This window comes from Podospora pseudoanserina, chromosome 1 (genome assembly GCF_035222485.1).
Source record: "Podospora pseudoanserina strain CBS 124.78 chromosome 1, whole genome shotgun sequence".
NCBI classification, from domain to species: Eukaryota; Fungi; Ascomycota; class Sordariomycetes; order Sordariales; family Podosporaceae; genus Podospora; species Podospora pseudoanserina.
Genome location: NC_085920.1, coordinates 1,075,557 through 1,102,096, shown reverse-complemented (window position 1 = coordinate 1,102,096; position 26,540 = coordinate 1,075,557). Strand labels below are relative to the sequence as shown.

The following is a 26,540-nucleotide window of genomic DNA, read 5'->3' as shown; positions in this document are numbered from 1 at the left end:
TGCTGCGTTGGACTTTTGAGTTTCTCTCCAGTCCTGCCATTGCAAAGTCGATTAATCCTCTGATACCTCTACAACACGTATTTACGACACACACATCGTTACGTTATATACCATTAACCAGTATTGTTGCGGCAAACATCGGCAAGGACGGATAATTCTTGGGAGAAGAGGAGAGCCTCTAGAAATCCGTTTGGCTTCGAGTTGGTACTTTAGCATTTTTCTTAATATTTTGGGGGGGCTGAAGAAGCAGCAGGCGGGTTTTGTTTCGAATGGATGGACGGAAGGGTTTTGATACCGTATCGGGCAAAACAAAAACGGATGAATCTGGCCTGTTGGTTTTTTGTTCTTGTTTTTCTTTTCTGCGACTCTTTTTGGTTTCTCTTTTTACAACTTTGAAGTTACAAGTAACGGAGCATTAGCATGGCAAAAGGCGGGCAAAGCGATGGATTACACACACTACACTCAGGATGGACGGGCTCAATTTCTACACCTTTTTCTTTTTGCAACAAAGCTAACATTCGGTTTATCAATGTGGGGTTTTCTGTCACACATCAAATGGAGTCTTTTCCTGAAACACCGTTGGTTGAACTTTCTCTGGGCTGCTGGACTGGAACTGGAACTGGACTTTACTGGACTGGGATTACAAAGCATTGTGTCAAGTGAGGCGAAGGTTTTCATTTTTACGGCTTGTTTGCTGGTTTTGTTTGTTTATTTAGCGATGAAATTCTTGCTTTGACAGCTGAAAACACCAGTTTTTGTTAGGCGTGCGTTGCAATCGTTGATTGTTTTTTTTTTTTTGTTTTTTGATCACAGCAACGCACTCTTGAAGATCAGAGATGAGACTAACTCCAGTTGTTATTACAGCTTTTTCCAGCGCGTGTGCTCGTGCTTGCGAGATTTTCTGAGTGCAGGCTATGCATTGCTGCATGTCCTGGACACGGTCGAGGAATCGAAGAACTTTTGGAATGCGGTGGAATGGCGGTGTTATGATTACCTACCTGACCTGGAATACAGGGTGGTGAGGGTGCCTGCTAGTAGGGTTGGGTATATGGTGCCGCCGTCGGAGTTGGTTTTTCTCCCGGGGTGAGTAATGGGACGGGTGATGAGTGACAGAAGTTGGTATTCACAGAGTTTTGTGGTTCTTGTGTTTCTATCTCTGTTGTTGTGGCACTGAAATGTAACATTTAGCATGTATCGATGTATGTTGAGGAGTAAATAAACAGGTTGTTGATGGACTGAGGATGTTTGCCAGCACAATTTCAGGGGTAAATAGGGGGTTGAACTCCACTTTCCTCTTATTCCAGGGGTTAGGGTTCTACTGTACCTCTGCACACTGTCACATGACGTAACTCCCTTTTTGATGAACGGCTGCCCCACAATAAATCTGTCCTCTGCGCGTCGCATTGGCTGACGCACGGCGGTTGAAGCTCAGGCTGTCAAGTTGACCGTAAACGTCCACCTTTGTGCTTCTTACTGGCGACACCGCGACACGACGACAATCGCGACGGCAGCAAAACATACTCCCTGTCTAGCGATATAAACCACACCAATAACCGGCGATATACTGTCACCCGAACCACTGCGAGAAGAAGGGGAGCTACCCCCTTGAAGCAAAGCGAAGATGTCTTTTCTGGGGAAGATTCTCTATGGTATGCTTCTCTTTGTTCTCCCCCCTTTCTCTATCAAGCATGCTAACGTCTGTGCAAAAAAAAAAGTGACCGTCCTGATTCTCAACGCCATCGTCGTCCTGTCAGAGGACCGCTTCCTCGCTCGCGGTGCGTTTAACCCCAACATTCCCCCGGTGTTCCCGAACCCATAGTCCTATTCCAACTCCGACAACCACAGCTCAACCGATAGAGAGGGTCAAACCTTCCCAAATGGGGGGTCCTTGAACAAACTCTGGCGGGAGGGTCGCGCTTGGAGGGCACCACCTCGTTGGGATGCTGTGCTCGATACCAACACGGAGCAAAACCAGACACCAGTCAATGAGGTCGGAAAAGTGGCCCTGCTGCTTTCACCACGACATACAACAGCACATGACTATCCAGTACAGGAAACACTGACTCTTTGACCGACAGTAAACCTCACCCCCGCAACCCACAACCGCTCCTTCGGCGGCCCCGGCGGCGTAGACAGCAGCGTCAAGTACAATGCCATCCAACTGATTGCCTCGATCCGGACCTTGATGAGGAGTATGTACTCTCCTCACGTACCCCGCACTTTCGCCACCGTCACTAATAAGAGAGTTAGTACCATTAATTGTGATCAATACCCTCATCATAGTGTATGAGCTTGTTTTGGGCTAAAGGTTTGCGGTTTGGAGGTGGACAGTGAGGAAATGGAGGGGAAGCCACGAGAGCACGCCCACCACTTCATAAAGATCATGTGGGAAAATTGCTTTGGGTTGGAGGTTGGCAAAATGAGGCGCTAATAGATGGATGGGTGTCGTTGGTATGACGAAAATATACACTAATGGATACGACGAGCTACTACAATGCATGATGTTGGGTCTTTTACACCGCCCTCCGAGTCTGCAGAAACAAGTGAGAGATTACAACTACTATTAACTCTACTTCTGGTGGTATCATAGGTAGGCTGTCTACTATCTAATAATACTGTCGTTGTACGTATCCCATCTACCCAACAAACGCCCAAAAAACAAGATTGCCCCCCGTCGTTCATAATCATCACCTCACGACACACCCATCCTGCCCTTGTTCTTCAGATCAAAGCCTGCCTCGCCAGCCCATACTCCGGCATCATTCCCTCCAGCCCCAGCACCACCGCCCTGCTTATTACCGCCAACCTATCGCGGTGGTGGTGCCTGCGGCTGTGCTTGTGGTGGCATGGAAAACTGCCTCGGGACTTGACTCTGTACGTACTGGCTCTGATAAGGGGAATAGTTCCGGGCTTGTTGCGGTGGCGGTGGACGAAATGGAGGTAGTTGAAAGTGTCGAGGATCCAGTTGCTGCTGCTGCTGAAATGGAAATGGTGAAAACTGCCGTGGCGGTAGTGGGTGATACTGAGGATGATGAGCATGTGTGAACTGCGGCTGGGGAGCTACCGGTGGTGGTCTCCAAAACGGATCAGGTTGAAACGCATGCCCCGTCATGGGAGGCAGCGCATGAGGCGGTGGTAAATGAACATGAGGCGGCGGTAAGTGAATCTGCGGATGCGGTCCCCATCGATACGTAGGCGAGGAATTACTCTCGGGAGATCCGTCATACCCCCCATCCATCCCCACCGCCCCAACATTCACCACCTGCCGCGGTGTCTGCATCTGCACCTGTTGCTGAGGAGAATGCTGGACAGGCTTCGGTTTCATCACCGATGTCCCATCCAACCCAACATTCTCCTGACCACCGCCACCACCACCATCACCAAGCACCTCGCCCCCATTCAACCCGCGACAGCCAACCCACTCATACCCGGCAAACGCCGTCCGTCTCCTCACACCCATCGCCACCTTTCCCATCTCCTTGTCCCTCAAAATCTTGTCCCTCGGCCTCTTCTTCTTCTTCTCCTCCTTCTTATCTTTGGCGGCGTCCCCCTTGGGCTCCCCATCCCGAAACACCCGACACCCGTACCGAAGCAAAAAAGCCTTCATCACCTCCTTCTCCTCCTCCGTAACCCCGCACTCCGGGCTAGCCTTGTCAATCTCTTTCTCCAACCCCATGTAATAGTCAATATCAAACGGCGCCTGTCTCATCGCCTCCATCACCCACCTCTGCAGACTCGGCCTCCTGCCCAGCTTACCGAGGAACCTCTCCTTTTCCTCTTCTCGCCTCCTCTCCTCCATCAGCTTCTGCTCCTCAACCATCTGATCCAACACCCGTTTGCTCAATCCGTGGTACCCCTCCTCCTCAAGCCTCCTATTCTCAATCTCATCCTCATCGTCCTCCTCCTCCTCCGACAGCTTGTCCTCCAGAGAGCTCTCACTCCAATCACTCAAACTCTCGTCATCAAAATACGTCGCATCGTCCGGCGAGTCCAGCACAGGAACATGCGGCGGCGGCATCTGGTGCAAATGCTCCCACGCAATTGACCTAAACCACTTGTGCCCCTTGATATCCTCAGCATCATTAGGGAACACAAACTTGTCCACATATTCCTTCGTCCACCGTGTATCCTTCTGCGTCTGATGCTGCTGCTGCTGCTGCGCCGGGCCACCACCACCACCAGTACTAATATTCCCCGGCATAGTAGCAACCCCCAAAGCAGGCAGACTCGGCGCCGACATCGAACTCGTCATCCCCCTTTGATTCTGCCCCCCCGGCCCAGTCCCCATCTGCCCAATCATGTCCTTCATCTTGTACGCCTTGCAAGACAACCTGTCCTCCTTGTCCACAATCAAACTGACCAACAAATTCCGACACCTCGTCGACACCGTCGGCCCCTGCCTCGGAAAGCGAAACGTCTCCCGGTGGTTCAAAATATTCTTCTTGGTCACCGACCTCCCCTCCTCGCTGTAGAACGGCGTGCTCCCGTACAGGCACTCGTACAGAATCACCGCCACGCTCCAGTAGTCGCACCTCGCATCATAACACTCCCCCTTGACCACCTCGGGAGCCATGTACTGACTCGTACCCATAATACTCACCGCCGCCCCCCTGTTCCCGTTCCTGTTCCTCCAGCTCAGCAACGGCTCCCTCTTTTCATCCCCCTCCACCCCGACCCCAACCCCAACCTTGGGCTGATGCTTCCCAATCCCCGTCATGATGCCACTCGTCCACTTCAGCACCGCAGCCGTGCTCCTGCTCTCCTTCCTGTCCTGCTTATCCCCCACCACGTTCAACCCCAGCCTATTCACGAGCGAATACCGGTGACTAGTAAAATAGGCCAAGTCATGCGACCAATGCCCATCAAACGCCAGCCCAAAGTCCGAAATCTTCAGGTGCCCGCTCGCCGATATCAAAAAGTTGTCAGGCTTGATGTCCCGGTGTATAAACTTCAACGAATGCGTCGCCTCCACCGCCAGAATCATCTCGGCAACATAAAACTTGGCCACCTCTTCCGGGAGCGTAGTCTCCCGAATCAAAAACCCCAGAAAGTCCCCCCCCGGCATGTACTCGGTAACCAAGTACAAATTCTTCAAGTCCTGAAACGCCGCCACGAGCTGAACAACCCACTGACACCCCTCGCTCGCGATCAAAAAGTCCCTCTCCGCCTTGAGATGCCCCTCCTGCTGCGTCTTGATCATCTCCCCCTTCCGTATACACTTCATGGCAAACACCCCTCCCCCACCACCACTCTGCCTCACCAGCTTCACCACCCCAAAACTCCCCTTCCCCAAAATCTGCACCTCCTCAAACCCATTCTCCCTCGCCCCGTCCACCCCCTCCCGCATCAGCAACCCCGCCCCCCTTGCCTTCAAAACCCTCGTCTCCCTCAGGTGCCGAGTCTCCTGTTTGAAAAACCCTTGTCTGACAGCGGCAATCTGCCCACTGGTCGGCAACCCCCCCTTTCTCGTCTCCTTCCCCCCTCTGGCAGCCGCCGCATCCACAAAAAGCCCATTCTCAAACCCCTGCCTCCTCTTCTCTCTATCTGCTGCCCCAAGAGCAAACTTCTCCTGAAAATACCCTTCCAGCGCAATCTTGGCCGCAGCCGCCTTCTCCACCGTCACGATCGAAGGCGTGACAAGATCAAAAGGCGATTCCTGTATAGTCGTCAAGACAGAGTCCGGACTGGGAGAGGTGGAAGTGTCATCAATGTGGTTCTGCGGCGGGTTCTCCCTGTGGTGCTGCTGGCCATGATTGTGGCCATGATGGGCATGATGACGAATGATTGGATTCGAACAAGATGACACCCCCGACAACGGTAGCGCGATGTTGTGCTGGTGATTACCGTGCCGGGCGGTTTGCTTCAACCTCTCGGGCGGGGATCCCCCTCCTCCCCCTCCCCCTCGCCTCTGATCCTTCATCATCCACGAATCCATCGACGTCTGCCCAGTCGAGTTCTTGGGCGAGGTGTTCGCCGAATTATCCTGCGGCGTGCTCGGCATGCTCGAAACCGTCGTCGTGTCTGTGTTCTTCGCCGTGGTGGTGGCGTCGGGGGTGATGACCTGCGGTGGTGACAACGGAAAAGATTCAATATGCTGCACCACTGCTGCTTGTTCTTGCTGCTGCTGCTGCTGGTGATGATGATGATGAGGATGAGGATGATGATGATGATGATGAGGATGACGTTGCTGAAATGTCTGCTGCTGAAGCTTCGGTCGACGACTCCTCGGTTGGGTGGATCGATGAATAACAGTCGGCTCCATGGGAGAAGGAGCACCACGGACGAGGGCGCTGGACATTTTTGAAAGTATGCCCTTTGGGATAATTGACTTTGCACCGCGGTGGCCGCTAAGGGGCTCGGTCGGTGTCGTGACGGCGGGTGGCTTGTCAGAGGCTTTTTACGTCGGTTCGTATCAGCCCAAACGGTCTTCTCAACATTCCCAACAAGAAAGCTTGGAAACTCACCAAGATTGGTCAACGACTTGAATGCGGAGAATATCTTGAACCTTTTACGAGCGGCGGCCGTGGTGACTTGGATGGAAGCACGGTCGGAGCGGGCAAGGGACCACACCGAGGCGTTGTTGTCGTCCAGTTTGTAGCCGGCCCCTAGAGAGATGGAGGCGATCTCGCTGTGCTGCTGGCCAGTTCTGCTCGTCATGACGGTGCACCTCTGTCCATGGGATAAAAATTACGGGGTGCAATAATGCTGCCGGGTAAGTATTGCGGGATAATCCCCTCCCAGAAAATCCAACGAGAGTCGGGGGTTTGGGACGAGTCGAGATGGAATGATACGGTGACGGGGACAAGATGGGTGAAGAAGAAGTTTGTCGATGGACAACAGGGACGTCATGGTCTATCTACGACGGGGCATGGCCTCCGTGAGGCTCCTTCCACAGGCCGGCAATGCCCAACAAGACAGGACGGCTGGGAAGGTGTCGACTACAAACACCTTTCCTCATGGGCGCACTTGCCATTGCTTAGCAGGACGCTGGACATGCCAGGTAAGACGGAACATTACACAGAAGAGACAGAGAAAGAGATACACACATAGCCAGCAAGTACACAGGCGACCACAGTGTTGAGTTCATAGCCGCGCCACAGCGACGAGTATTATTTTCCCCTAAGCAGACAGTAACATAAGAAATTCCCTGAGAGGTAACAAAAAAACCTCCAAACCCAAGTTTTGTTCGCCATTCCATAATGCAATGCAGACCTCGTCATCCCCTTGAACACCGTCTCTTTCTGCTGCCTAAGAGGACAGAATCCTCACAGATCGTGCGCAGGTCAGAAGGTCTCCATGGTGCTGTATATGAAGCAAAAAAAACCGATCAGGCTAACCCGTAGGAAGAGCCTCGAGATATCATAAAAAAAAACAATAAAAAAAGGAAAAGTGCCCGTTGTAAAATACAAGGCTACATGTCACCGAGTCCGACGCCGCGCTCAGGAGACATATATATTCAAGTCACAAAGATCCTTTACTTGATCTCGATGAGCTTGACATCGAAGATGAGAGTGCTGTTGGCAGGGATGCCGGGGAGGGACTTGCTGCCGTAGGCGAGGTGGGCGGGAATAGTCAACCGACGCTCGCCACCGACGGCCATGCCGAGAATACCAATGTCCCAGCCCTTGATGACCTCACCCTTGCCAATCTTGAAGCTGAAAGGCGCGCCCTTCTTGTTGGAATCAAAAACCTTGCCGTTCTGGAGCTTGCCAATGTAACGCATGCCAACGCGGTCGCCGTTCTTCACGGTGCGGCCGGTACCAACCTTGCGGTCGTCGATGGTGACACCGTTGACAACCTTGACACCAAGAGCCTTCTTCTCGGCGGGCTTCTCAGCAGCCTTGTCCTTAGCAGGGCCGGTAGGGCCTTGCTCAAGGTTCTTGGCGAACTGGACCTTCTTATCACCCTTGGTGGAGGGAGACTCCTTGGCCTCAGTAGTAGCAGCCTCGCTCTTGTTCTTCTTCTGCTTCTTGTTCTTCTTCTCGTCCTTGGCGATCAACTCGTCGAGGCCTTCGGCCTCCTCCTCAGCGGCTCTCTTCTTGCCCTTCTTCTTGGTATCGACAAGCTTGGGAGCCTCCTCCTCGTCGGTGTCGATCTCCTTGATGCGCTCAGCACCATCGATCTCGTCGAGCTCATCGCTCATGTCATCATCGGAGTCACCCTCGAGGACGGCGCGCATGTCGTCATCGTAGTCCTCATCGGACTCCTCATCGGAATCCTCGTCCTCCTCGTCCTCGGTGACCACGTAGTTGCCAGTGACGTAGACAGTGTGGGTACCGGTGACGGCGAAGAAGACCCTCTCGCCCTCGCCAATGACAAGGTCGATGGGCTGCTGGTAGGTCTGTGTTGCTTGTCAGTCTGTGCAAGGCTTTCTTGGGCTGGTTGAAGCTAATACGTACGCGCTCGGTGTCAAGAGTGCAGACAACAAACTCCTCAAGCTCACCCTCCTCCTCATCGTCCTCGTCGCTCTCATCATCGCTCTCCTCCTCGGCCTCGGCCTTGGCCTTGCCCTTCTTTCCGTTGGGCTTGACGTCCTCCATCTCCTCATCGGACTCCTCCTGGGTAGCCTCCATCAGCTTCTTGATGGCAGCGGCGCGCTTCGCCTTCTTGGACTTGGCCGGGTCGCTGGGGCCGCCGTTGGCCTCCTCATCGGACTCCTCGTCAGACTCCTCGTCGTCGCCACCGCCGAGAAGCTTCTGGAGATACTCGTCCTCGTCTTCATCATCGCCCTCGTCGTCGTTGACGACTCTGATGATCTTCAGGGTGGAGCGGTGGACGGCGGGGATGTTGCCCTCCTCATCAGCCTCGGGGGCGGCGGTAGGGTCAAGAGCAGCCATGGTAATGCGAATCTAGAATTGCGCATTAGCAATGGCCTGGCGATTGGGATTGCAGAGACTTACGGTCGCAGGGAACTGGATCTCGGCTGGGACAAGCTGTCCGGGAGGGACATCTTGGCCATAGACGGCGACAGGAAGAAGAGGCATGTTGGCTGAGTTAGAGGATGTTACTTGGTATGTACTAAAAGAAGGAATGGCGATGCGATTTAATGTGCTGAACAAAAACAGACAGACAATGTGATGATGGTGATGTTGAGTACAGAGAAGAAGAAGAGAGAGGTGCAGGAATCGCAGCAGAAAAAAAATATCCAGCACTTTGCAACCACCTGCAGCGATTCGAGGTTGGCTCCACAAAAAAAGTTTGGGCGGCTCCACTCCAGTATCCGATAAGGCTTATCGGCCGATAGTTTCCACTGGTTTCCCAGCCAATCTGGTGGGGCAGAGCTGAGCTGCAACATTCACCATCCAACGGCGGCGCAACAGTGAATTGGCCTTGGGAGCAATGCGCCAGGGTGAATATCGTGAGCAGATGTCTGGAGGTGTTTTGTTCCCATCTTCCTGAGTGAATTCTGCCACCATCAGTGCTTTCTGAGCATGGAATTGGGTCCATATTTCAGCTTTTGACATCGAGACTCTCGAGGCCTCTTTGTTGACTTGCAAGAATTTACAAGCGCCTCCCCACATGGATCCCCGGTTCATTCACTGCTCCAGGTCGACAGCCGCACGTCACCCCCCGTGCCTTCTCTGCACTTCGTAGACATTCTGTGAAATCTCTATCATCCCAGAGAGCAATCTGAATAATGGATTGCTGAGATCACCACTTGAGCTTCTAGAATCTAGAACAAGTTGCTCAGCTTGGCATCTCACACTTCAGGCGACTGTCAGAGTGTGTTTTCTAGGAGTTTGAGATGAAGAGAATCGGATTTGCTGCTTAATCTGAAACCTTGGCTCAAGTCAATTGTTATCTGAGCAATACCGCAGAGCTGTCCATATGAGTAGACGCCGAGCTCTCATCACCAACCTTTCAGTCAAGCTCCAAGACCAGGCCTTACACCATCAAACTTGTATAGTGAAGTGTGTCGATACTGTACCGAAATAGCTTGCTTTATTTTTCCTCATCATCGCAAAGCCACTAGAAGAGCATGTACACATCATCAGAGAAAATTAAACACCGGATCATGAAGACCGAGCTGACCAAGGGGATAGATGGCCTCTATCTCTGTTTAACAGCTCCTATAACCATTATATCTCTACAAACATGTCAAACCCACTCCCCTAAGCAACCAAACCCAACCAAGACACGGCTGACCTCCGAAACAAAGCAAGGCTGAAGCAGCCAGCTTACTCACCCTCACCCTCACCACACCCAGCCCCATCCAAGACAGGTCCCCCCTCCCGCTCTATCTGGACAACAAAAAAACTAAATCAATAAATAAATCCCCAATCTGTACATACCAATCATCCCCTACCCCTACCCAGCATTGTATCAGGCCTTGGTTCCAACCCAACTACCAGTAAAACCGCCGATCTCCCCCCTTCCCAGCCATCCAAAAGTGGATATCCCACAGTGGCAGTGTACATGTCAATATGTAAGCACCACCTCACCATCCTCACCACAGAATAATCGAGACACTACAAGTTGGTTTACATGCCTTAACGGATAGTCCATAAGCCTTTAAGGATAATTTATAATAGGCCTTTGAAGATAGTTTATAGGCCTTAAAAAATAGTTAACAGGCTTTGAAAGATCGTTCAAAGTCCTATTAACTTACTCCTGAGGTATAGTTCATAGTATGTGATATGGGTTGACTTACTTTTGTGTCTCGGTTATTTGTGGGCAGGGTGCTCACTTCACCCAAGCACACAGCGTGACAGGGTCCCGTTTCAACGGAGAAATAAAACTCAAAAACTCCATGTTTACGTCAAATTCCGAACCCAATAATGTAAAAGCCGCACGGCATTGGGGGTGTCCATACCAGTTCGTTTACAGAGACCCTTGGGTCGGTAGGTAGGTAGATAGGTAGGGTACGGAGAAGACCGACCGCCCCACGTTCCTACCTGTGTCAAACTCGGATTCGACAAGACATGCAAGATACATAGAGAACAGTCAGCCGCGCGCCGCGGACACCGGAGTGAGTATGCCGATATTCCGAAGAGTTTCTTGGGTAGGTGGATGAGCGTGAAATGCAACAAACTTGTCTGGGAACGGCCCGCCTCCGAACGATGATGACGACGCCCCAACCCCATACCATTCCTAAATCCCATACCCAACCGCATGAAACTAGTGTAAAAATTCCGCATGTACGAGTAGACTATAGTATGTTTAGCATTTGAAAACTACAATCCGACGTTCGCTAGCTAGATAGAACAGCACAGCCACAATCAATGCTACAACACCAACGTCACCTCCCCCTTGGCGCTTCTTGAACCTTCAAAGATCAGGCAGACATCCAAAAACCACACAAGATCCAGACATACATACAAGTCACAGTCACCAGAACAAAACCAAACAAAAAAAAATAGCTTTATGCATGCCAAGCGAGCGTCATGATCTGAATTTCTTTCTCTCTCTCTCTCTCCCCCTACACCACACCCCACCCTCCCGCCGTCTCCATCTTTCAGAGACCAAAACTTTGGAACTCCTTCTCCCCCAAATCTCCACCCAACTACCCACTCCACCAAATAAACGTCATCATCATCATCACCACCACCCACCAAACCGCAAACCCAGGCCCATCCCTCCCAATTGATTGACGCCGATTTGTCTTTCCCTCTTCGCTCGCTTGCTCATGTCTTCTTCCCCCCCATCTTACTCCTCCTCCTCCGCCTCCGCCTCCGCCTCCTCCTCCTCTTCCTCCCCATCTTGTTCCTTCCCATAGTTATTCCCATCATTCTTTATGTACACAAAAAAATTAAATATTAAGGGCTAAAAATGGATTAAATTATTTCCCTTTCTCTTCCTTCGGCTGTGTCCCCTCATATCGTGAAGAAAGAGTTGCCTCGAATCCGTTCTGTTCTCCTTGGGTGGTCGTCAAAGAAGAGAAAAAACCAAATTGATGATTGATCCCGCTTGAGGAAGGTGTTGTTGATCTGTTCCCCCCCCCCCACTTCCTTCTTTCTCCCCATGGATTTGCAAAGCGGTTCGTTCTCGAGGTGCTTTTTTGGTTGCCCGGATTGTTCTCATTTCGTTTCCAAAGACTTCTTTCGGCACTTGTCTTGTCTCCATGTCGTGTGAGACTCCCCAAACTGTGCTTGCCGCCACTGGGGGGGTTCACCTGAATTATCGCCGTGTCGTGTTCCCAACTCTTTCTGGTGGCTGGTGGTGGTGGTGGTGGTAAGTGTGGTGTGTAAGCGAATGGCGCCAGCAAGGCGGAGGATATCATCCATAAACCGATTGTCCCCCGTTCCGTCCTGGTATAATATTATTCTTGCTCTGTTGCTCCTTGAACTCCGATGAAACCCGCCGAAAAATGAGCAAAAACAATGATGGCAAAGCAAAAAAGAAGAAAGAAAAACGTCGAGCCCCATATCTAGATGCCAAATGCCGATGCCATGCCATGCATATCAACATCATGTCCTCTTGATTTACACACGTGCGCCTCACACAATCCCGTGCTGTTTATAAAAGAACAAAGGCCAAAAAGGGCGATGAAGTACGCCCCTCGCCAAAGTCTGTTGACAAAATGTAAAAATGCCCAAGAATCGAAGAAGGGGTCGGCGTTCCGAGGTGTGCTGGACAGCTCTATGCCAAGTTTCGACGGCACACGGATATCGAAGCCCGAGAGGGTCGAGCCCATGGATAGAAGTAAAGCATCGGCGCTATTAAAATGCGATAATTTGCTTGCGAGGCAGCAGTAACTGGTGTTATACCAAAGAATCCAAGTTGACCGACTTGGCTCTCCTCCTAGTGGCCTTCTTGCTGACTGTGTAGACCAAGTCTACTGTCCAGAAGTGGTATATTTGCGCTTGGGCGCAAGGGATCGAGCCAAAGATTGGCGCGACAAGGGGTACCATGATGTAGTCAATAAAGTTGGTCTTGGCCTCTCTGCGGGAGAAGTGCATGCCCTTGGTCAGACCGGCATCGCTCATCTCCTTCTCGCGAATCTCGAGGCAAACCTTGTGGAAGCTCTCGTAGAGAAAGAGGTACAGGGCGACTTCCATGAAACCAACTGTGCGCAGAATGTTGCAGATGCTGAACATCCAGTTGACGCCGTGAACATCAGGAGCCCCGTCAGTAACCCAGGCGTAGAGAGTCGATGCAACAACCAGGATTGTCATCTGGACAGGCAGGAAATGCGCCTCGAAAAGACGGTGAAACAGAACAATCATGCGCTCGTAGTTGACGCCCTTCAGAGTGTCGGTGGTGACGTCCGAGAAGATGCCGCTTTCGGGAGCAGCTTCGGGGTCAGCTGTCGAGACTTGCGATTCGGGAACATAGCCATCCGAGGCGTCGTTCAGAGCGGTGTGAAGAGGGCGGAACGCTCTGGAGGTGTGCTTCCTCTCTCTCCAGACCTCTACAACCTTCCTGAGAGCATACCCAGTATCCAAAGCACCCCACATGTGCCTGAGAGCTTGCTTGTACCGAGCCTGCACGTCGGCGATCAAACCGGGGATTCCCTTGCCATGACCACCGCCAGTAACATTGGTCTGGCTGACTGGGCTCATGACGGTCCGAACGGTCAAGTTACCATTGAGCGCAAAGAAGCACTTGAGGTACATGTGCAAATCCTCGCCAATCGCTTCGGCATCGCAATCCCAACCGCCGACACGGTCAACCAATTCGAGCGGCACCGAGTAGACCGAAGTAGGAGGAGCAACGGTCGAACCCTTGTACAATCCGGACATGCCGGCAGCAGACCACAGTACATCGGCGACACGGACAATAGCCGGGACGTTGTGAGCATTGCGGTCAAAGATGATGGGAGCTGAGTAGAGGGTGGTAGTGGCAGTCTCGGTGTAAGTCATGTGCATGGTGGTTACCAGGCCAAAGTAATTGGTCGAGAGATGGCTATCAGCTGCATCCGTGACAAACTTGGTTAGCGAATCCAATCGCGCGCGCAGGACAGAAATAAAGGGACCAACCGCACCGAGCGACCCGGTGCATTCTTGCAACGGGGCCCAGAACGTTCGGCAGCTTCTGCGGGGCAAACTCACCATCAATTCCGGTCACAATCACATCCTTTCGCTGGCCCAGAGAGTATCTTTCGCTGAGTTTCCGGGCGGCCCAAGCCATGTTGCTGCCCTTGCCAGCAAGCTCGCCGGGGATATCAGACGGGTGAAGCGTGTAGTTGATGGAGCGAAACTTCTTGGAGAACTCATTGACGAACCGGGAAGCCTTGGTCTCGGCATTGTGTTCCCGCTGCTCCATAGCAAGATAGACCTGGATCGTGAACTGTCAGCTCCGCACTAAACAGGGGAGGTGCTTCATCGGGCCCATTCACCCCCACCACAGCTGCTGCCAGAGAACAAACAAGCATTTGTTGACAGCGGTTGATGAGGGGGTGTGTCATCCAGCGGCTGAAGTGTAGAGCGCGCCAACTTACATCGTAGGTGTTGCGGGCCTGAGGGTGAGAGGCCAAGACCTCGAGAGTCTCCCTGAGCGTGTCATTTTCCTCCTTGTAGTTGGGAATGACAATGGCATGGATGACGCGGTCGGGGGCAATGTCGGCATCAATGTAGCAATCCGTATCGACATCCTCAACTTCGCTGCTCGAGGAGGAGCCCAGGTCGCGCGACGAGGTCAAGGTCTCGGAGCTGGAAAGGGAGGTCGAAGAGCTGCGGCGGCGGTGTCCAAACTTGATGTCTTTGAGGGTCCTGGCGCGAGCCGACTTGCGCAGCTGCCTGCCAATGGTGAAGACGGCGTAGCAGGAGCGCAAGGGGAAGCAGAAGACAAGGAAGTGGATGAGCAGGCAGTAGTAGGAGAAGATGTTGACCCAAATGGCACCGTTTTGCGGGTCGTAGTTGGGTGCGCTAAGACTGTCGTTTGACTGATACTTGTAGCCATGTCGTTGAGCCTCGAGCTCGCTCGAAATCACCCAGTAGGAGAGCGCAACGGTGGTCATCATGGCCAGACCGCCAGCGCGCTGGCTACACCACCCAAATATCGACATTGTTGCTGCTCGGTGTGAGTTATTATGTGGAGGTGGAGGTAGCGGTGGTGTGTTTATAAGTTGCTGACTCGTCGTGGACGGAAACACGCCCAGTTTGCTAACCGACGAATGGCGATTTGAGGGCGTTGAGGTGATGGGAGGAGGAAGTCGACGATGAGTTGACGACGTGGGCCCGAGTGCACAAAGAGACGCGAGTCGATTGCACCTCAACCGAGCACGTCCAAAGGTCCAGAGGCACAGGGCTGCGATTCGAGATGGTGGGAAGGAGGGACTGGCGGGAGGAAGGGGGAAAAGAGAAAAAAGAGAAGAGAAGGAGAAGAGGTGAGGTGTGCGGTTGGGAAAATGGATAACCACCGGGCGGGCGCAGTCAGGTAGATGGGGGTGCAGGTGGTGAGTGGTCAATGTGGTCAATGTGGTGCGACCCGGGGGTGGACCTGGCTGAGGTGAGGGTTAGGAAGCTCAACCTGGGTATGGTAGCTGTCGATGAAACTCGTCGAGGGTAGGCTGCCAGCAACAGAAAAAGGGGGCAGCTGAGGTTGAAAGCCCAGCCCACGCGTTCTCTCTCTGTCGGTCGGTGCCAACACCTGCGATGGGAAAACGCTGCTGGGGTGTTCGTGGGTGCTACCTTTGGATAGGTGTGGGCTGGGATGTGCAGGCTCGGCAGGGTCACGACGGGGACTGGGGGCTGAGCTACAGGCAATTGGATCGCTGTTGGGGTCGGCCCTCCGCAGCAGCAGCGTAAGATTGTGGATTCCCTCAACTGTGAGGTGGGCACGAAAGTACCTGGTGCGAATAACACAGCAAGCTTGTCGCTTTTGGGTAACAAATTTCCCACCTGGGGACGGCTCAGCAACGGCCCAGGTTTGCTGTTTCCCCGTTGCAAGGCTAGCAAGGCCTCTGTAGTGGTCTGTTATTTGAGGGTTGATGAGAAAAACACACTCAAAAAAGGCCTCTTTCACAGCCTTCGGAACGGTTTGGGACAGGTCTGAGTCGCGGCACCCTGACCTGGATCCCGCTGTTTTTCACATGGAAATCGCGGGGGAGAGATCTGGGGTGTCGTTGGTGTGCGAAAGAGAGCTCCGTCCACTCAGCTCCTGCTGCAGTCTTCCCCTTCGAGACAGCTCTTCTCGACGATCCAACACTCAACGTCCCTGCCGTTGAAACAAGCTGCTCGGGAGGCATTGGCGCGTTGGCGAAGGCTGTCTGGCATTCGCCTATTCGAACTTAACACGACGGAGTACCCAGGTTGCAAAAAAAAAAAATTCTGTTTTTTTCTCGCTCCAAGGCCGCGTTTGCCAAGCGGCGGCAGTTCAAAGCTTTGTTGCCTACCTGGCCAGGCCAGGAATCTTACGTCTGACTCCATACATTATTCCCTGTCACAGAAGCCAACCAAACACTTGGCCTCCAGCACGCGCAAAAGGTCCAACTCCACTTCCTGTCGCGATCAACAACGACAAGACAACGACAAGTAAAAAGTCTCACAGCTGTTGCTAGGCCGAGGGACGACGTCAGGGCACTCCAAGCGCTGCCGTCCCTCTGAACCACCACGCCAGCCGCACGTTCTTGACGGCTCGACACCTGACGGAACTGCACCAGTGGCAGAGAATCTCACCAATCCTGATGGGGGATCTCGGGACAAATCGAAGTCTGTGGGGCTCTGTGTCTGAAGTTGGCACACACACAGCATGACCCGCATCATATCATGCCGTTCCTTGCGCCAGAGAACAGTTTATTGTTATTCGGGGTCCTCCCACCAAGCAGATAAGAAGCCAGCATTCCCCATCCACAACACAGAACAGTACACCGCCCACTCCAACGCGGCAAAGGAAGTCGGTCAGCATCAAAGGGGAAAGCAAAGAGCTAGCCTCGCCATGCCATGTCGATAACGCCCTGTACTTACCAGCCACATCCCCACGTTGGACAGTCGCCATTTGACATGCACGGGGAGCTTGGGCCCCCTTCGGCTCTGTCACTGGCTGGTGGGCCGATGCCACTTTGTGGAAATTATGATGAGCTTTCCCAAGCGGACACGGCAGCTCAGGCATTTCCCCTTCTCCGATGTTACTATTGGCCCGCGATGCTCGCACAAGTCACCTCACTAGCAGCGAGAGTGTAACGGCCAGAAATGCGAAGGTGGCGCTGTAGTTCTGCATAGTCTGGAGAGCCACTGAGCTGACGAGCAGCCTGCAGAAGAGCGTGAGCACAGCAGCAGGCTACGTGCCGGTGTCTCGGCACGGCTCACATGGACATGCGGATCCCCATACAAAAAAAGATGAAATTCCGGCCTGGGAACGTTGCTAACTGAGACCTTTTTATATCTAGGTACATGGGTACCTGCGGAATAGTCGAAAAACGTGCTTCTTGTGAGGCCTCTCGCTCGGCCTCGGCACCAGAGTTGAAGCCCATTCATCCGCTCTCACCTCGCCCATGTCGCATCGTGCCAAGCGTAGCGTTGGACCAATTTTAAGCTGCGCGATGGATTCAATGGTAGGCTAGCAAGAGCCAAAAAGGTCTTCTTTTTTTTTTTCTTTCTTCATCCCACACTTGCCGGAACGGGCTACGCTACAACGGCCCCATCGCCGTCCCTTCACCGGCTTCGGCTGCCGGCAGTGGTGGAGCATGGATCACATCACCGCATCTTTTATGATGTTGTTAAACAAGATGTCGAGGCGGCAGAGCTCAAAGCGGCTGACAATAGCATCTAGAGGCTGTTCCTGGTGTGGCGGGAGGGTGTCTTTTGTTTCTCAAGCATCACCACGGCGGCGTCCCAGCAGGAACCGGCCGGCTCTTGCGTGATGTGGTCAAAGAGATTCATTTCGCTTGTGCGGCTTCAACCAGACGTTGGGTCGGGTCTGGGGTGCTGCATCCCGGACAATCCTCTACTCCGATCACGACCATCCCAGAACCAGAAAAAGCTTCTTTTGGGTTATCAATCTGGCAGCTCATGGCAGCAGCTTGGCCCGAGTTTGACATCCGACAACGAAGCCTTCCACACCTCAAACCGAGATGCATGGCTCACAGGCCGGCAGTATATTGCAGGCGGTGATACAGCAGAACAACAAAGTTGAGAGTTTACTGCAGGAGTGCTGCAGGTCCGGGGAACTAGAAACGGGGCCTCTTTTTCATCGTCGCCTCAGAAACCGTCCGCCCACCGATTCGTGTGGCCGGTTCCAACGGGAGAGGCGTTAACTTTTCAGACCCCGAAGCCGCTTCCTTTTCTGTACGACCGGGTTTAGGGACACATCTGCATGATGAGGGGGAAAATGCAATAGAATGTTTCGAAACATGTCTTGCAACTGCTGGGAACTGGCAGAGAAGCAATAAGGAAGCATGTTTTCGAATTGAAACCCTCCAATATCACTAATAACCTTGTCCTCGAAGTTTTGTACGACAGCCAGCACCAGTGGTGTTAATTAGGAACAAGCTTCCAGGCGTTCATTGGGGAGGGTTGCAGAAAAGGCCGGCCAGGACCCTTCCTTTCCCTTCCCGCCCGGCGGCTGCAATGTCCGGTCCGTCCATCAAACCCCCCTGACGGTAGCAACCTGTGTGCTGGTGGTTACAACATCCAGGGGTTGGTGAGAGAAAAAATCACGCAAGATTTGCGGCCATCAAGCACACCAAAACCGCGTCCCGCGACGCGATTCTTTTTTTTTCTTCTTTTTTTTTCTCGCAGTTGGATTGGGAACTATTTCCATTTCAATCTAGACTGGTCCATGTGTGTGTTGAAATATCTCCCATCCCGCGGCACATCTTACAACTTACGCGCCTTTGTTTTAGCCGTGCGGCGTTGTACACTTTGATAGTGGGATGGACCGGGATGATGATATGGGCCAAAATCCAACATGGTGCTTGCGGAGTTGCCAGTCTTGCTTGGATGAAGCCATTTGGTGAGAAATAGATGTGCTGACTTTATCTCAGGGTCAGGATTATGGCAAGCATGTCTCAGGCTGACTGATATTGCATGACGACAGCTGCCAGTTTTGTCAGCTTGGTGTTGTAAGAAATATCTCCTTACAGAAGTATTTCCCTCCACAAAAAGATATCCGAACCTTGCGAAAAAAGATACTCGGCTTATACCTAGGTAGGCGAACCCGATCCCCATGGACCCTTAATCCGATGACGAACCACGAGGATGGTTAGAACCCCCGTACAATATGTAAGCACTTCATCAAAAAGGGTCATGAAACCATGAAACCCAATCCTTCGGAATCATTTCATCACACGGACCAGTAAGATTTGGGATTAGATGTGCTCTCTTAGCGATCAGTCACCGGAGCAAATCAGATCATGCCTTTATCTATCCCCCAATTATCGAACTACAAAAATCACCCCTTATCAAACTCACAAAATCATTATCACAGCACGCGCCACGAGGCTGCCTTTGAAGTGGCGTTTTGGTGTTGTGTATGTCGCATATGAGAATGTGATGTATTAACCTCATGCATGCCCTCACAAGCGAGCTGATGAAATTCCATCATGTGGTTGTTTTTTTCTCTTCTTATTCGTACTTGCCAAGGTAGCTTTGACAAGAAGTCCTCGTCCTCCTCTCTCGGTGATGATATCCACATAAGTGAGATTGCTAAGCTCCTAAGAAAGGCGCAGCGGGAACAAGTGCTTACACATTCCACCACCTACAACCCTACTCGGAAACGACTATCCTAAACTGATCCAAAAACTGCGCCGCAAAAAAGGGTTCAAAAATAGGCATATAACCGACATTTTTTCTCTTACCGGTCGTCCGCAAGTTGTCTCCATTGTTATGCCGACGGGGAGAACTGAGGATCAAAAAAGGGGGGACGGCATTAGCCACAACACGGCGCAGCCACCACACTCCTCACAGGGCAGCGATATATAAAGCCTCACGCTTGTCATTCTTTCCAGAAAGCCTGACCTGGCGTGCGAGAACCTCCTTTTTCCTTTAAGAGACCCCTGGCTGACAAGAACCGCCAATTGCGGAGCACCTAACCATGCGACGGTCACCGGGACGATCCGACGATAGATAAAACTCCATCGCAATTTACCAACTGAGTGTTTCCTACGGAATAGCCCATTGCTAGCTCAGCCTTGTCGTTGGACAGTGCGTGCTCAACGCACTCGGCTGATCGGCAAGGCTGAAAGATGAGAGAGGCCTTGCCTGCTGCGCCTTGCCCTGTTGCATCTTTCTTTCCCTTTGCATTCCGACCATATGACTTTTCAACTCCCAGAGCGTTGTTCTAAAGCCCTCAAACAACTTGCGATCCGGTAACCCTCCTCGCCAGTGTTTGCGTGCCATAGGGTCTTGGCCTAGAGCGGTGAATAGAGGCCCCATTCCTATCCGGCCCATCCGACAAGGCTGATGAACAAGAGATAGGCGAGATGAACCGTCCCCGCCTTGTTGTTCCCCCCTCCCCTATCCCACCATCTTCCCCAAAAAATCCGCCGTCGGCCGTTGAATTATTTTTCGACGAGGTATCCCGGATTCCCAAGGTACGGATACGACGGCATTTCGTAGATCTCGATCTTCTTGGTTCGTGCTGCTTCCTCGTAGGGCTGGCTGTGGACCCAAAGTCGAGGAGGCCCCTTTGTGGAGGCATAATACTATTATTGGTGACTGAATACATTAGTCGACTATCCCACCCCCCTTTCCCCTCGATTAACAGTTTGTCTACTCGTGGGTTTAGTTAGATTTGCAAACCCCTCTCTGCTTGCAGAGGGGTTTGCGAAATCATCCAAGAACCCACGGGTAACGCCTTGCTCCCATCGGCCGCATTCATCGAGCCCTTTGCTGAATAATATTGGTACCTATGTATCTCCTGAACCACAAGTTTCAGCCGTCACAGTCCCATTGTGAGTGCTTGGGGATTGAGGAAAAAAAGAATCCTGACCTGAACGCCCTTTGACAACAAGAAACCAATTGCCCCTTGAAAGAAGTACTAAGATTGCTGGAGAGCGTACATCGTCTCTCGTTGACTCAAGGCCCGGCATTATTCGCCCTCTCCTCAGTTCTCTTCCCAGGTCTCTCCTCGGCTCTCTTCTCGGCTCTCTCTTTTCAGCTTTCTTCTCAGCTCTCTTTTTCAGATATTTAGCCCATTTTCTTTCGCTTCTCGTTTTTCGCGCAGCTGATAGCTCACTGTCAAGTTTGCCATCCTAAACATCTTGCTCGAGCATTTTCTGAATCGGTTTCGCGGCCTATCCGTTGCAGCCAAGTTAGCACAAGCATTTCCACCTGATACTCTACTCCCGATCCATCTCTAATTTACCCTTAGACACAACCACCACCCTCCTGACCAAAGAAATAAGACTGAAAAGAAGAAAGACTTGCATCGATGAATTTCTCCATCTTCTGATCCAGGTTCGCAAGATCCTCTCTACGTTTCTTGTTTTCCGTCGTCAGCTTAGTCTTTTGCTTTTGCAACTCGAGCCGTTGCTGCTCGAGGGCTTCGCGCTCGGTGCGCTCGTGGTTGATGCGGGCGACCATCAAAGTGTTCTCATCCGACTCGGCGTGTTCAGGGTGCAGGGCGAGAAACTCTTCGACGGGAATCAGCGGGAGGAGTTGGTAGGTATGTCTGTTTGATGTCCAACATTAGTTATCCGTTTGAATTCGACCAGACCTGAACAGAACCTACTCGAACCCCTCGCAAGCCGCAATTTCCAGCTCCAAATGACGCTCTTCATAATGTAGATTCTGTAGTGACAGGTGAAGAGAATCTACCTCCTGTCTTGCTTCTGCCGTCAAGGCCTTTGTCTCGCGCGCCTTGAAGTGAGCGCGACGATGTTGTCCACGAAGAACGGCGAGGTTGGTCCAGAGAGGTTTCTTTGCCTTTTGTATAGGGAGCTTGAAGTCTGCTTTGGTGCCGGTGCCGTCGGCGATTGCGGTCTGGGCTTCGGCAACGAGCTTTACTATGCCTTGCGCCTGTTCACGAGCTGCTCTGGAGGTTTCGAGTGCTTGGATTAGCGTAGGATGGGTGACGCCCACGACGTGTGGTTGCGAATCGACCGTCATGGTGGATTTCCAGCCGCGTGGGTCGCGATCACAATGAGGCGGGTATTCGTTGAAAGAATGGTTGGAAACCGGTTTGCGGGTGTAGTGCGACCACGTGAGCTGGCAGATGATGAGAGCTGCTGCGACAATGGATGGTTGGCGATGAGATCACCACGGGGCAGCGGAAGCCAAAATTGAAGAGCCGTCGCACAAGCAGTCGGAAAAGTTAGTCAAGCGGCTTGTCGATGTGCGTCGTCGATTGCTGCTCGATGCGGGGTAGATTACAGGTTGTGTCAAAAAGGGCCCAAAGATGTCTGTTCAACTGCCAATGACGTTATTCGTGGAGATAGCGGTGCCTCTCAAGGTCGTCTTTTGTTTCGGTTTGGGAAGCCCAGAAGCCCAGCTGGAAGGTTTTGCCTCGGTGGAAGAAGCGTCACAGGTCGCAATCACAGGCTTGCGCAGGGTCTTGGTATCAAAAGTGGGGCAGCGTGGGTGCGATGACGGCATTCAATTGGCCCCGGGGGCGCTGAGGGAAGGCGCTGGGCGCTGCAGGTGGCAGTCCTCTAGCGGTCTCTTACAGCGGACTTTGGGCCCGTTTGGGCTTGGTTAACACGGTAAATCTCCACTTGGACCTCCTTTTGCGAGCATGGCGGCCCGCAAGTCCACACATAAACCACTCGGGCCCCTCTTTGCTTTACTTGTTCCTGTTTTGTATGCGTTCTTAAAGCCATCCTATCCTTCTTCCATGTACATGTCCCAGACGATTGCAAGATCGTGGGTTTGTTGATTTCTAGATTTTGTTCGTTTTGGTTCCCTGCATATCTTACCCCTTTCTTGTGCGACACGAGCGCATCCCAATCTCCAACTTTTTCAGGGTCTCGATCGACGCAGGTGGCAAGCCGACCGCTGTTCCCGCACCTCCTATTCCACCCAGAATTTTTCCGGAAGAAGCGCCGGGTCCACGACTCGCCGTCGTAGTCCACAACCGAAGCAACAGCCGACTTGGTTGTGACCGTCCCGCCTCTCTCCAGTTACACACACACACACACACACACACACACACACACACACACACACACACGGAACCTCGTGCTGCGGTGTCTTATCCAAGGAATTTAATCTTGAACGCCGCTCACGATGGACGTCTCTCCGGGTCTCGGGTGCCCCTCCCCGTTTACATTCAGCGCTTGCGAAGACGCCCCCGAAGCCGGCCAGTCGTCCGGAGCACAGGCGCAAGAACGGCCGGCCCTCCGACAACGCCGCCCTTCGCATTTCAAGCAAAGGAGAAAGTCTCTGGTCAACCAGTTCATGGAAGGGGAGGAGGGTCTCTTGCTCAAGCTGGATCTGTTCCTCACAAATTTGGAGAAGAAGCTCGAGGATTGGGAGAGCTATGGCGAGCTCAGTCTGGATTCCGGTATCTCGGCCGCCTACTCCACGCTGCAGGCGGTTCAGGAAAGATGCTCGCAGGTGTCGGAAGAGATGATGGGGGCTGGAAGGAGGAAACTCCATGTTATGGTGGAAACTCTCGAGTCAGGGTACCAAGACGCCATGGCCGCCGCAGAGTCGCTCAACGAAAAGGCAAAGATTGGTATCGAGGTGCTCGACGACCTGCTAGAGGATATGGAGAACCAAGCCGCCAAGTTTCGGGAAAGAGGCCTGGCCAATGCGGCCGAGGTGCTCATGGACGAGGCCCATCGTGTTGTCGATGGTGGTATCGAAAGAGCAATGCGCGCTGCTGAGTCCCTCGAGGACCATGTACAGCGAGCGATTGCCCGGGCTCGGGAACACGGCTTGCTTCACTACGATGACTTGCCAGTCCCATGGAGGATCAACCCCCACATCAAGAAGGGCTACCGGTTTTCCGAAACCAAGCTGGCCTGCGTGCGGTCAGCGTTTGGCTTCTCCAACGAGCTTGTCAACATCTGGTCGCACGCTATCGGCCTCGTCCTTGTTTTGGCTGTGGCCTTTTACTTCTATCCCACCAGCACCAACTTCTCCCTGAGCAGCAAAGCCGACATTTTTGTTGCCGCCGTCTTCTTCTTTGCCGCCTGCCAGTGCCTGGTCTGCAGCACCATCTGGCACACGATGAATTCGGTCGCCGATGTCGATCTCATCTCCATGTTTGCCTGCGTCGACTACACCGGCATCTCGCTCCTGATTGCCTCGTCCATCATGACGACCGAATACACGGCCTTTTACTGCGATCCCGTCAGCCGTTATGCTTACATGATCACCACCGCCCTCCTTGGCGTCGGAGGCGTCATTCTCCCATGGCACCCCAAGTTCAACGGAGCGGACATGGCTTGGGCCAGAGTTGCCTTTTACTGCGGCCTCGGCGCCACTGGCTTCCTGCCCATCCTCCAGATCTCGCTCACCCGCAGCTTTGCTTCCGCCATGGAGTTCTACGGCCCCATTGGCAAATCCATTGGCGTCTACCTCCTTGGAGCCATCGTCTACGCCAGCAAGGTTCCAGAGCGCTGGTGTCCGGGAATGTTTGACTACTGCGGTGGCAGCCACAACCTGTGGCACATCGCCGTGCTGGGAGGCATTCTGTTTCACTACAAGGCCATGCAGGCTTTCTTCTCGCACGCCTTCGCCCTCGCCCAGGACGGTTGTGCTGTATATTAAAACCGGCACTGTATATATTATCAGCTTTCTCTAACTAGACGTTTCCTCAGCGGAGAGAGAAAATTGCCACCTACATCAACAGCTTTCACAAATTCAATGTCAACAACCCGTCCCAAAATGCACCTGTTTGCCTACCTGCCATAAAATATCACAACGCCGCGCTATCCCGAAAAAACAAACGTCCCAAAATCTCAGCAAGAAAGCATCAATAACCCAACCACGCCCATTCCCAACCCCAACCCAACCAAGGTCTTTTTCTTCGCTGCCACGGATACTTTGACCTCTCCGACAACAACCTCCCTGTCCTCAAGCAGGCTTACACTTCTCTTCAACGACGGTAGATAACTACTCTCCAACCCGGGCAGCTCAAACCCGGCACTCTGCGCACAGCTTTCGAGATTTTCGCTCTGGGGGGAAATTGTTCAGCACCTTTTCTCTGCGTGGGTGGTGGTTGTCACATACGTCCAAACAGCAATACCCAGCCACGGGGGCGCACCAGGTGCCCTTTTCGCAGTAGCCGTTGTCGACAGCGCAGCATGACTGTCCTTGGGCGGGGCTGTAGCAGAAGCGGCTTGTGGCTTCGTCGCCGCAGGTTTTCCAGTCGGGGCCGTAGGTTTTTGAGCAGGACATGAATTTTTGGGGGGGTGTCGTCACTGTTCCCGGGTGGGGGGATAGCGGTTTTTGGTTTCGGGGTTGATCTTCTGCTAGAACAACGCTGGCGCTGCCAAGGGTCAAGATGCAGGGGAGGCGCATACTGACTGTATATAACAGGATTGCTGTTATTGTTGTTGGGTTCCGTTGTTGTCAATTGGGTGGGCTAGAGAAAACCAGGCTGATGGAGGAATTGGCGGGAGTGATATTTTAAGTTTATCCTGTGCTGAAGGGTGATCAGAGCGACACGCTACGGTTTGATGCTTTCCGAGACACTGGCTTAGCTTTTGCTGTCGAAACAAGGGATAGCGGATAGGGGGGGGGAGGGGCCGAGATGCCAGGGAGGTGGGTGTGGGTTTTTTCTTGGCGACCAGCCAAGATAAATTCCAGAGATCTGCTGGACTTGTTGGTGTTGGTTGTTGTGTGGTGTTTGAGGAACTATCCGACTGTTTTTCTTTTTGCTCGGCGGCGGTGGTGGTGTCCGACGATATTGGATTTAAGCTTTTTTTTGGGTGGTTCCATCTGGGGTAAGTTGGTTAGTGGGAAAGGTTATTTTTATCTATTTTTGGTATTGCATATTTGCATTTGGGACTTGGGCGTTAAAAGGCAAATTTTGGTTTTTAAGACAGCAGATGATGAGTAATGGGGAGAGCTCTTTGGGGGGAAGGAAGGAAGGAAGGAAGGAAGGAAGGAAGGAAGGGGGTGATGAGGGATGAGGACAGGCTAGGTATCAAAAAGGGGCGGAAGGCGGACATGACCTGGTGAAGTATACTGCATGAAGTGAGGGGGAGAAGAAAGTACGTACGTATATACACGAGTACATAACATGGCATGGCATGTGCATAGATAGATAAGAGCTTTTGTACACAAAAAAGCGTGTTGGTTTGGGGAAAAGAAGGTAGTAGCTAGGTAGTTAATGGACTGAGAAAAATGGATGGTCTTATGGAAATAGATAAAGTACATAAACACCACGATATCAGAGTTATGTGTTTATGATATCAGAGTTTTGTGGAACGTTTTGAGTTTTGTTGTGTGTGCTCGTAGAACCCATCTAAAGTCATCGTGGTCACTCCAGTGCGTGCCACACAAAACAAAGAGGATAACATCTGTTGTGGTTGTGGTCGTGGTTGTGTGTACAGACAACCTCGTGGACAACTTCTAAACCCTCTTTAGATCGTGTGCCACGAGGTGTGCAAGGCAAGCTGTCGTGGCAGTCATGTCCGGGGACGTCGGCAAGCAAATGCAAGAGAGGCGATGGTAACAGAGAGAGAAGGGTACAGACTGACTACAACACATGTAGTGCTTGTGGCTGTGTTGCATAAACAGCGGATCTTGGTTCACGACAGCAAATAC

The 26,540-nt window shown here is 52.5% G+C and overlaps 9 protein-coding genes across 9 annotated transcripts; 4 read left to right on the top strand and 5 right to left on the bottom strand.

The window, feature by feature from the left end:
* Positions 1-420: 420 nt before the first annotated feature.
* QC764_103030 (uncharacterized protein) lies at positions 421-1,276 on the top strand (the record flags this gene model as incomplete). The annotated part of the gene is made up of 2 exons (XM_062941533.1): positions 421-659; positions 865-1,276. 2 exons carry the CDS (start codon positions 421-423, stop codon positions 1,085-1,087), a joined length of 462 nt encoding a protein of 153 aa, XP_062804395.1. The 3' UTR covers positions 1,088-1,276.
* A 125-nt stretch (positions 1,277-1,401) lies between these two features.
* QC764_103020 (uncharacterized protein) lies at positions 1,402-2,573 on the top strand. Its single transcript, XM_062941532.1, has 4 exons — positions 1,402-1,649; positions 1,716-1,775; positions 2,079-2,192; positions 2,251-2,573. The coding sequence occupies exons 1-4, from the start codon at positions 1,622-1,624 to the stop codon at positions 2,304-2,306; spliced, it is 258 nt and encodes an 85-aa protein (XP_062804394.1). The 5' UTR covers positions 1,402-1,621; the 3' UTR covers positions 2,307-2,573.
* A 233-nt stretch (positions 2,574-2,806) lies between these two features.
* Positions 2,807-6,657, bottom strand: QC764_103010 (uncharacterized protein; the record flags this gene model as incomplete). The annotated part of the gene is made up of 2 exons (XM_062941531.1): positions 2,807-6,393; positions 6,465-6,657. 2 exons carry the CDS (start codon positions 6,655-6,657, stop codon positions 2,807-2,809), a joined length of 3,780 nt encoding a protein of 1,259 aa, XP_062804393.1.
* Positions 6,658-7,474: 817 nt separating this feature from the next.
* FPR3 (peptidylprolyl isomerase fpr3) lies at positions 7,475-9,474 on the bottom strand (the record flags this gene model as incomplete). The annotated part of the gene is made up of 3 exons (XM_062941530.1): positions 8,901-9,474; positions 8,400-8,849; positions 7,475-8,341 (listed from the first exon to the last, which is right to left on the bottom strand). The coding sequence occupies exons 1-3, from the start codon at positions 8,982-8,984 to the stop codon at positions 7,475-7,477; spliced, it is 1,401 nt and encodes a 466-aa protein (XP_062804392.1). The 5' UTR covers positions 8,985-9,474.
* Positions 9,475-10,577: 1,103 nt separating this feature from the next.
* Positions 10,578-15,994, bottom strand: QC764_102990 (uncharacterized protein). The gene is made up of 4 exons (XM_062941529.1): positions 14,381-15,994; positions 13,992-14,217; positions 10,652-13,852; positions 10,578-10,597 (listed from the first exon to the last, which is right to left on the bottom strand). The coding sequence occupies exons 1-3, from the start codon at positions 14,945-14,947 to the stop codon at positions 12,702-12,704; spliced, it is 1,944 nt and encodes a 647-aa protein (XP_062804391.1). The 5' UTR covers positions 14,948-15,994; the 3' UTR covers positions 10,578-10,597; positions 10,652-12,701.
* Positions 15,995-18,764: 2,770 nt separating this feature from the next.
* Positions 18,765-19,276, top strand: QC764_102985 (uncharacterized protein; the record flags this gene model as incomplete). Its single annotated transcript, XM_062941528.1, has 3 exons — positions 18,765-18,834; positions 18,912-18,943; positions 19,033-19,276. 3 exons carry the CDS (start codon positions 18,765-18,767, stop codon positions 19,057-19,059), a joined length of 129 nt encoding a protein of 42 aa, XP_062804390.1. The 3' UTR covers positions 19,060-19,276.
* A 1,783-nt stretch (positions 19,277-21,059) lies between these two features.
* On the bottom strand, positions 21,060-21,929 carry QC764_102980 (uncharacterized protein; the record flags this gene model as incomplete). Its single annotated transcript, XM_062941527.1, has 3 exons — positions 21,060-21,115; positions 21,245-21,492; positions 21,553-21,929. The coding sequence occupies 3 exons, from the start codon at positions 21,927-21,929 to the stop codon at positions 21,060-21,062; spliced, it is 681 nt and encodes a 226-aa protein (XP_062804389.1).
* Positions 21,930-23,045: 1,116 nt separating this feature from the next.
* Positions 23,046-24,536, top strand: IZH3 (inc metabolism membrane protein; the record flags this gene model as incomplete). Its single annotated transcript, XM_062941526.1, has 1 exon — positions 23,046-24,536. The coding sequence occupies one exon, from the start codon at positions 23,046-23,048 to the stop codon at positions 24,534-24,536; it is 1,491 nt and encodes a 496-aa protein (XP_062804388.1).
* Positions 24,537-24,727: 191 nt separating this feature from the next.
* QC764_102960 (uncharacterized protein) lies at positions 24,728-25,289 on the bottom strand (the record flags this gene model as incomplete). Its single annotated transcript, XM_062941525.1, has 2 exons — positions 24,728-24,943; positions 24,999-25,289. The coding sequence occupies 2 exons, from the start codon at positions 25,287-25,289 to the stop codon at positions 24,728-24,730; spliced, it is 507 nt and encodes a 168-aa protein (XP_062804387.1).
* Positions 25,290-26,540: the final 1,251 nt, after the last annotated feature.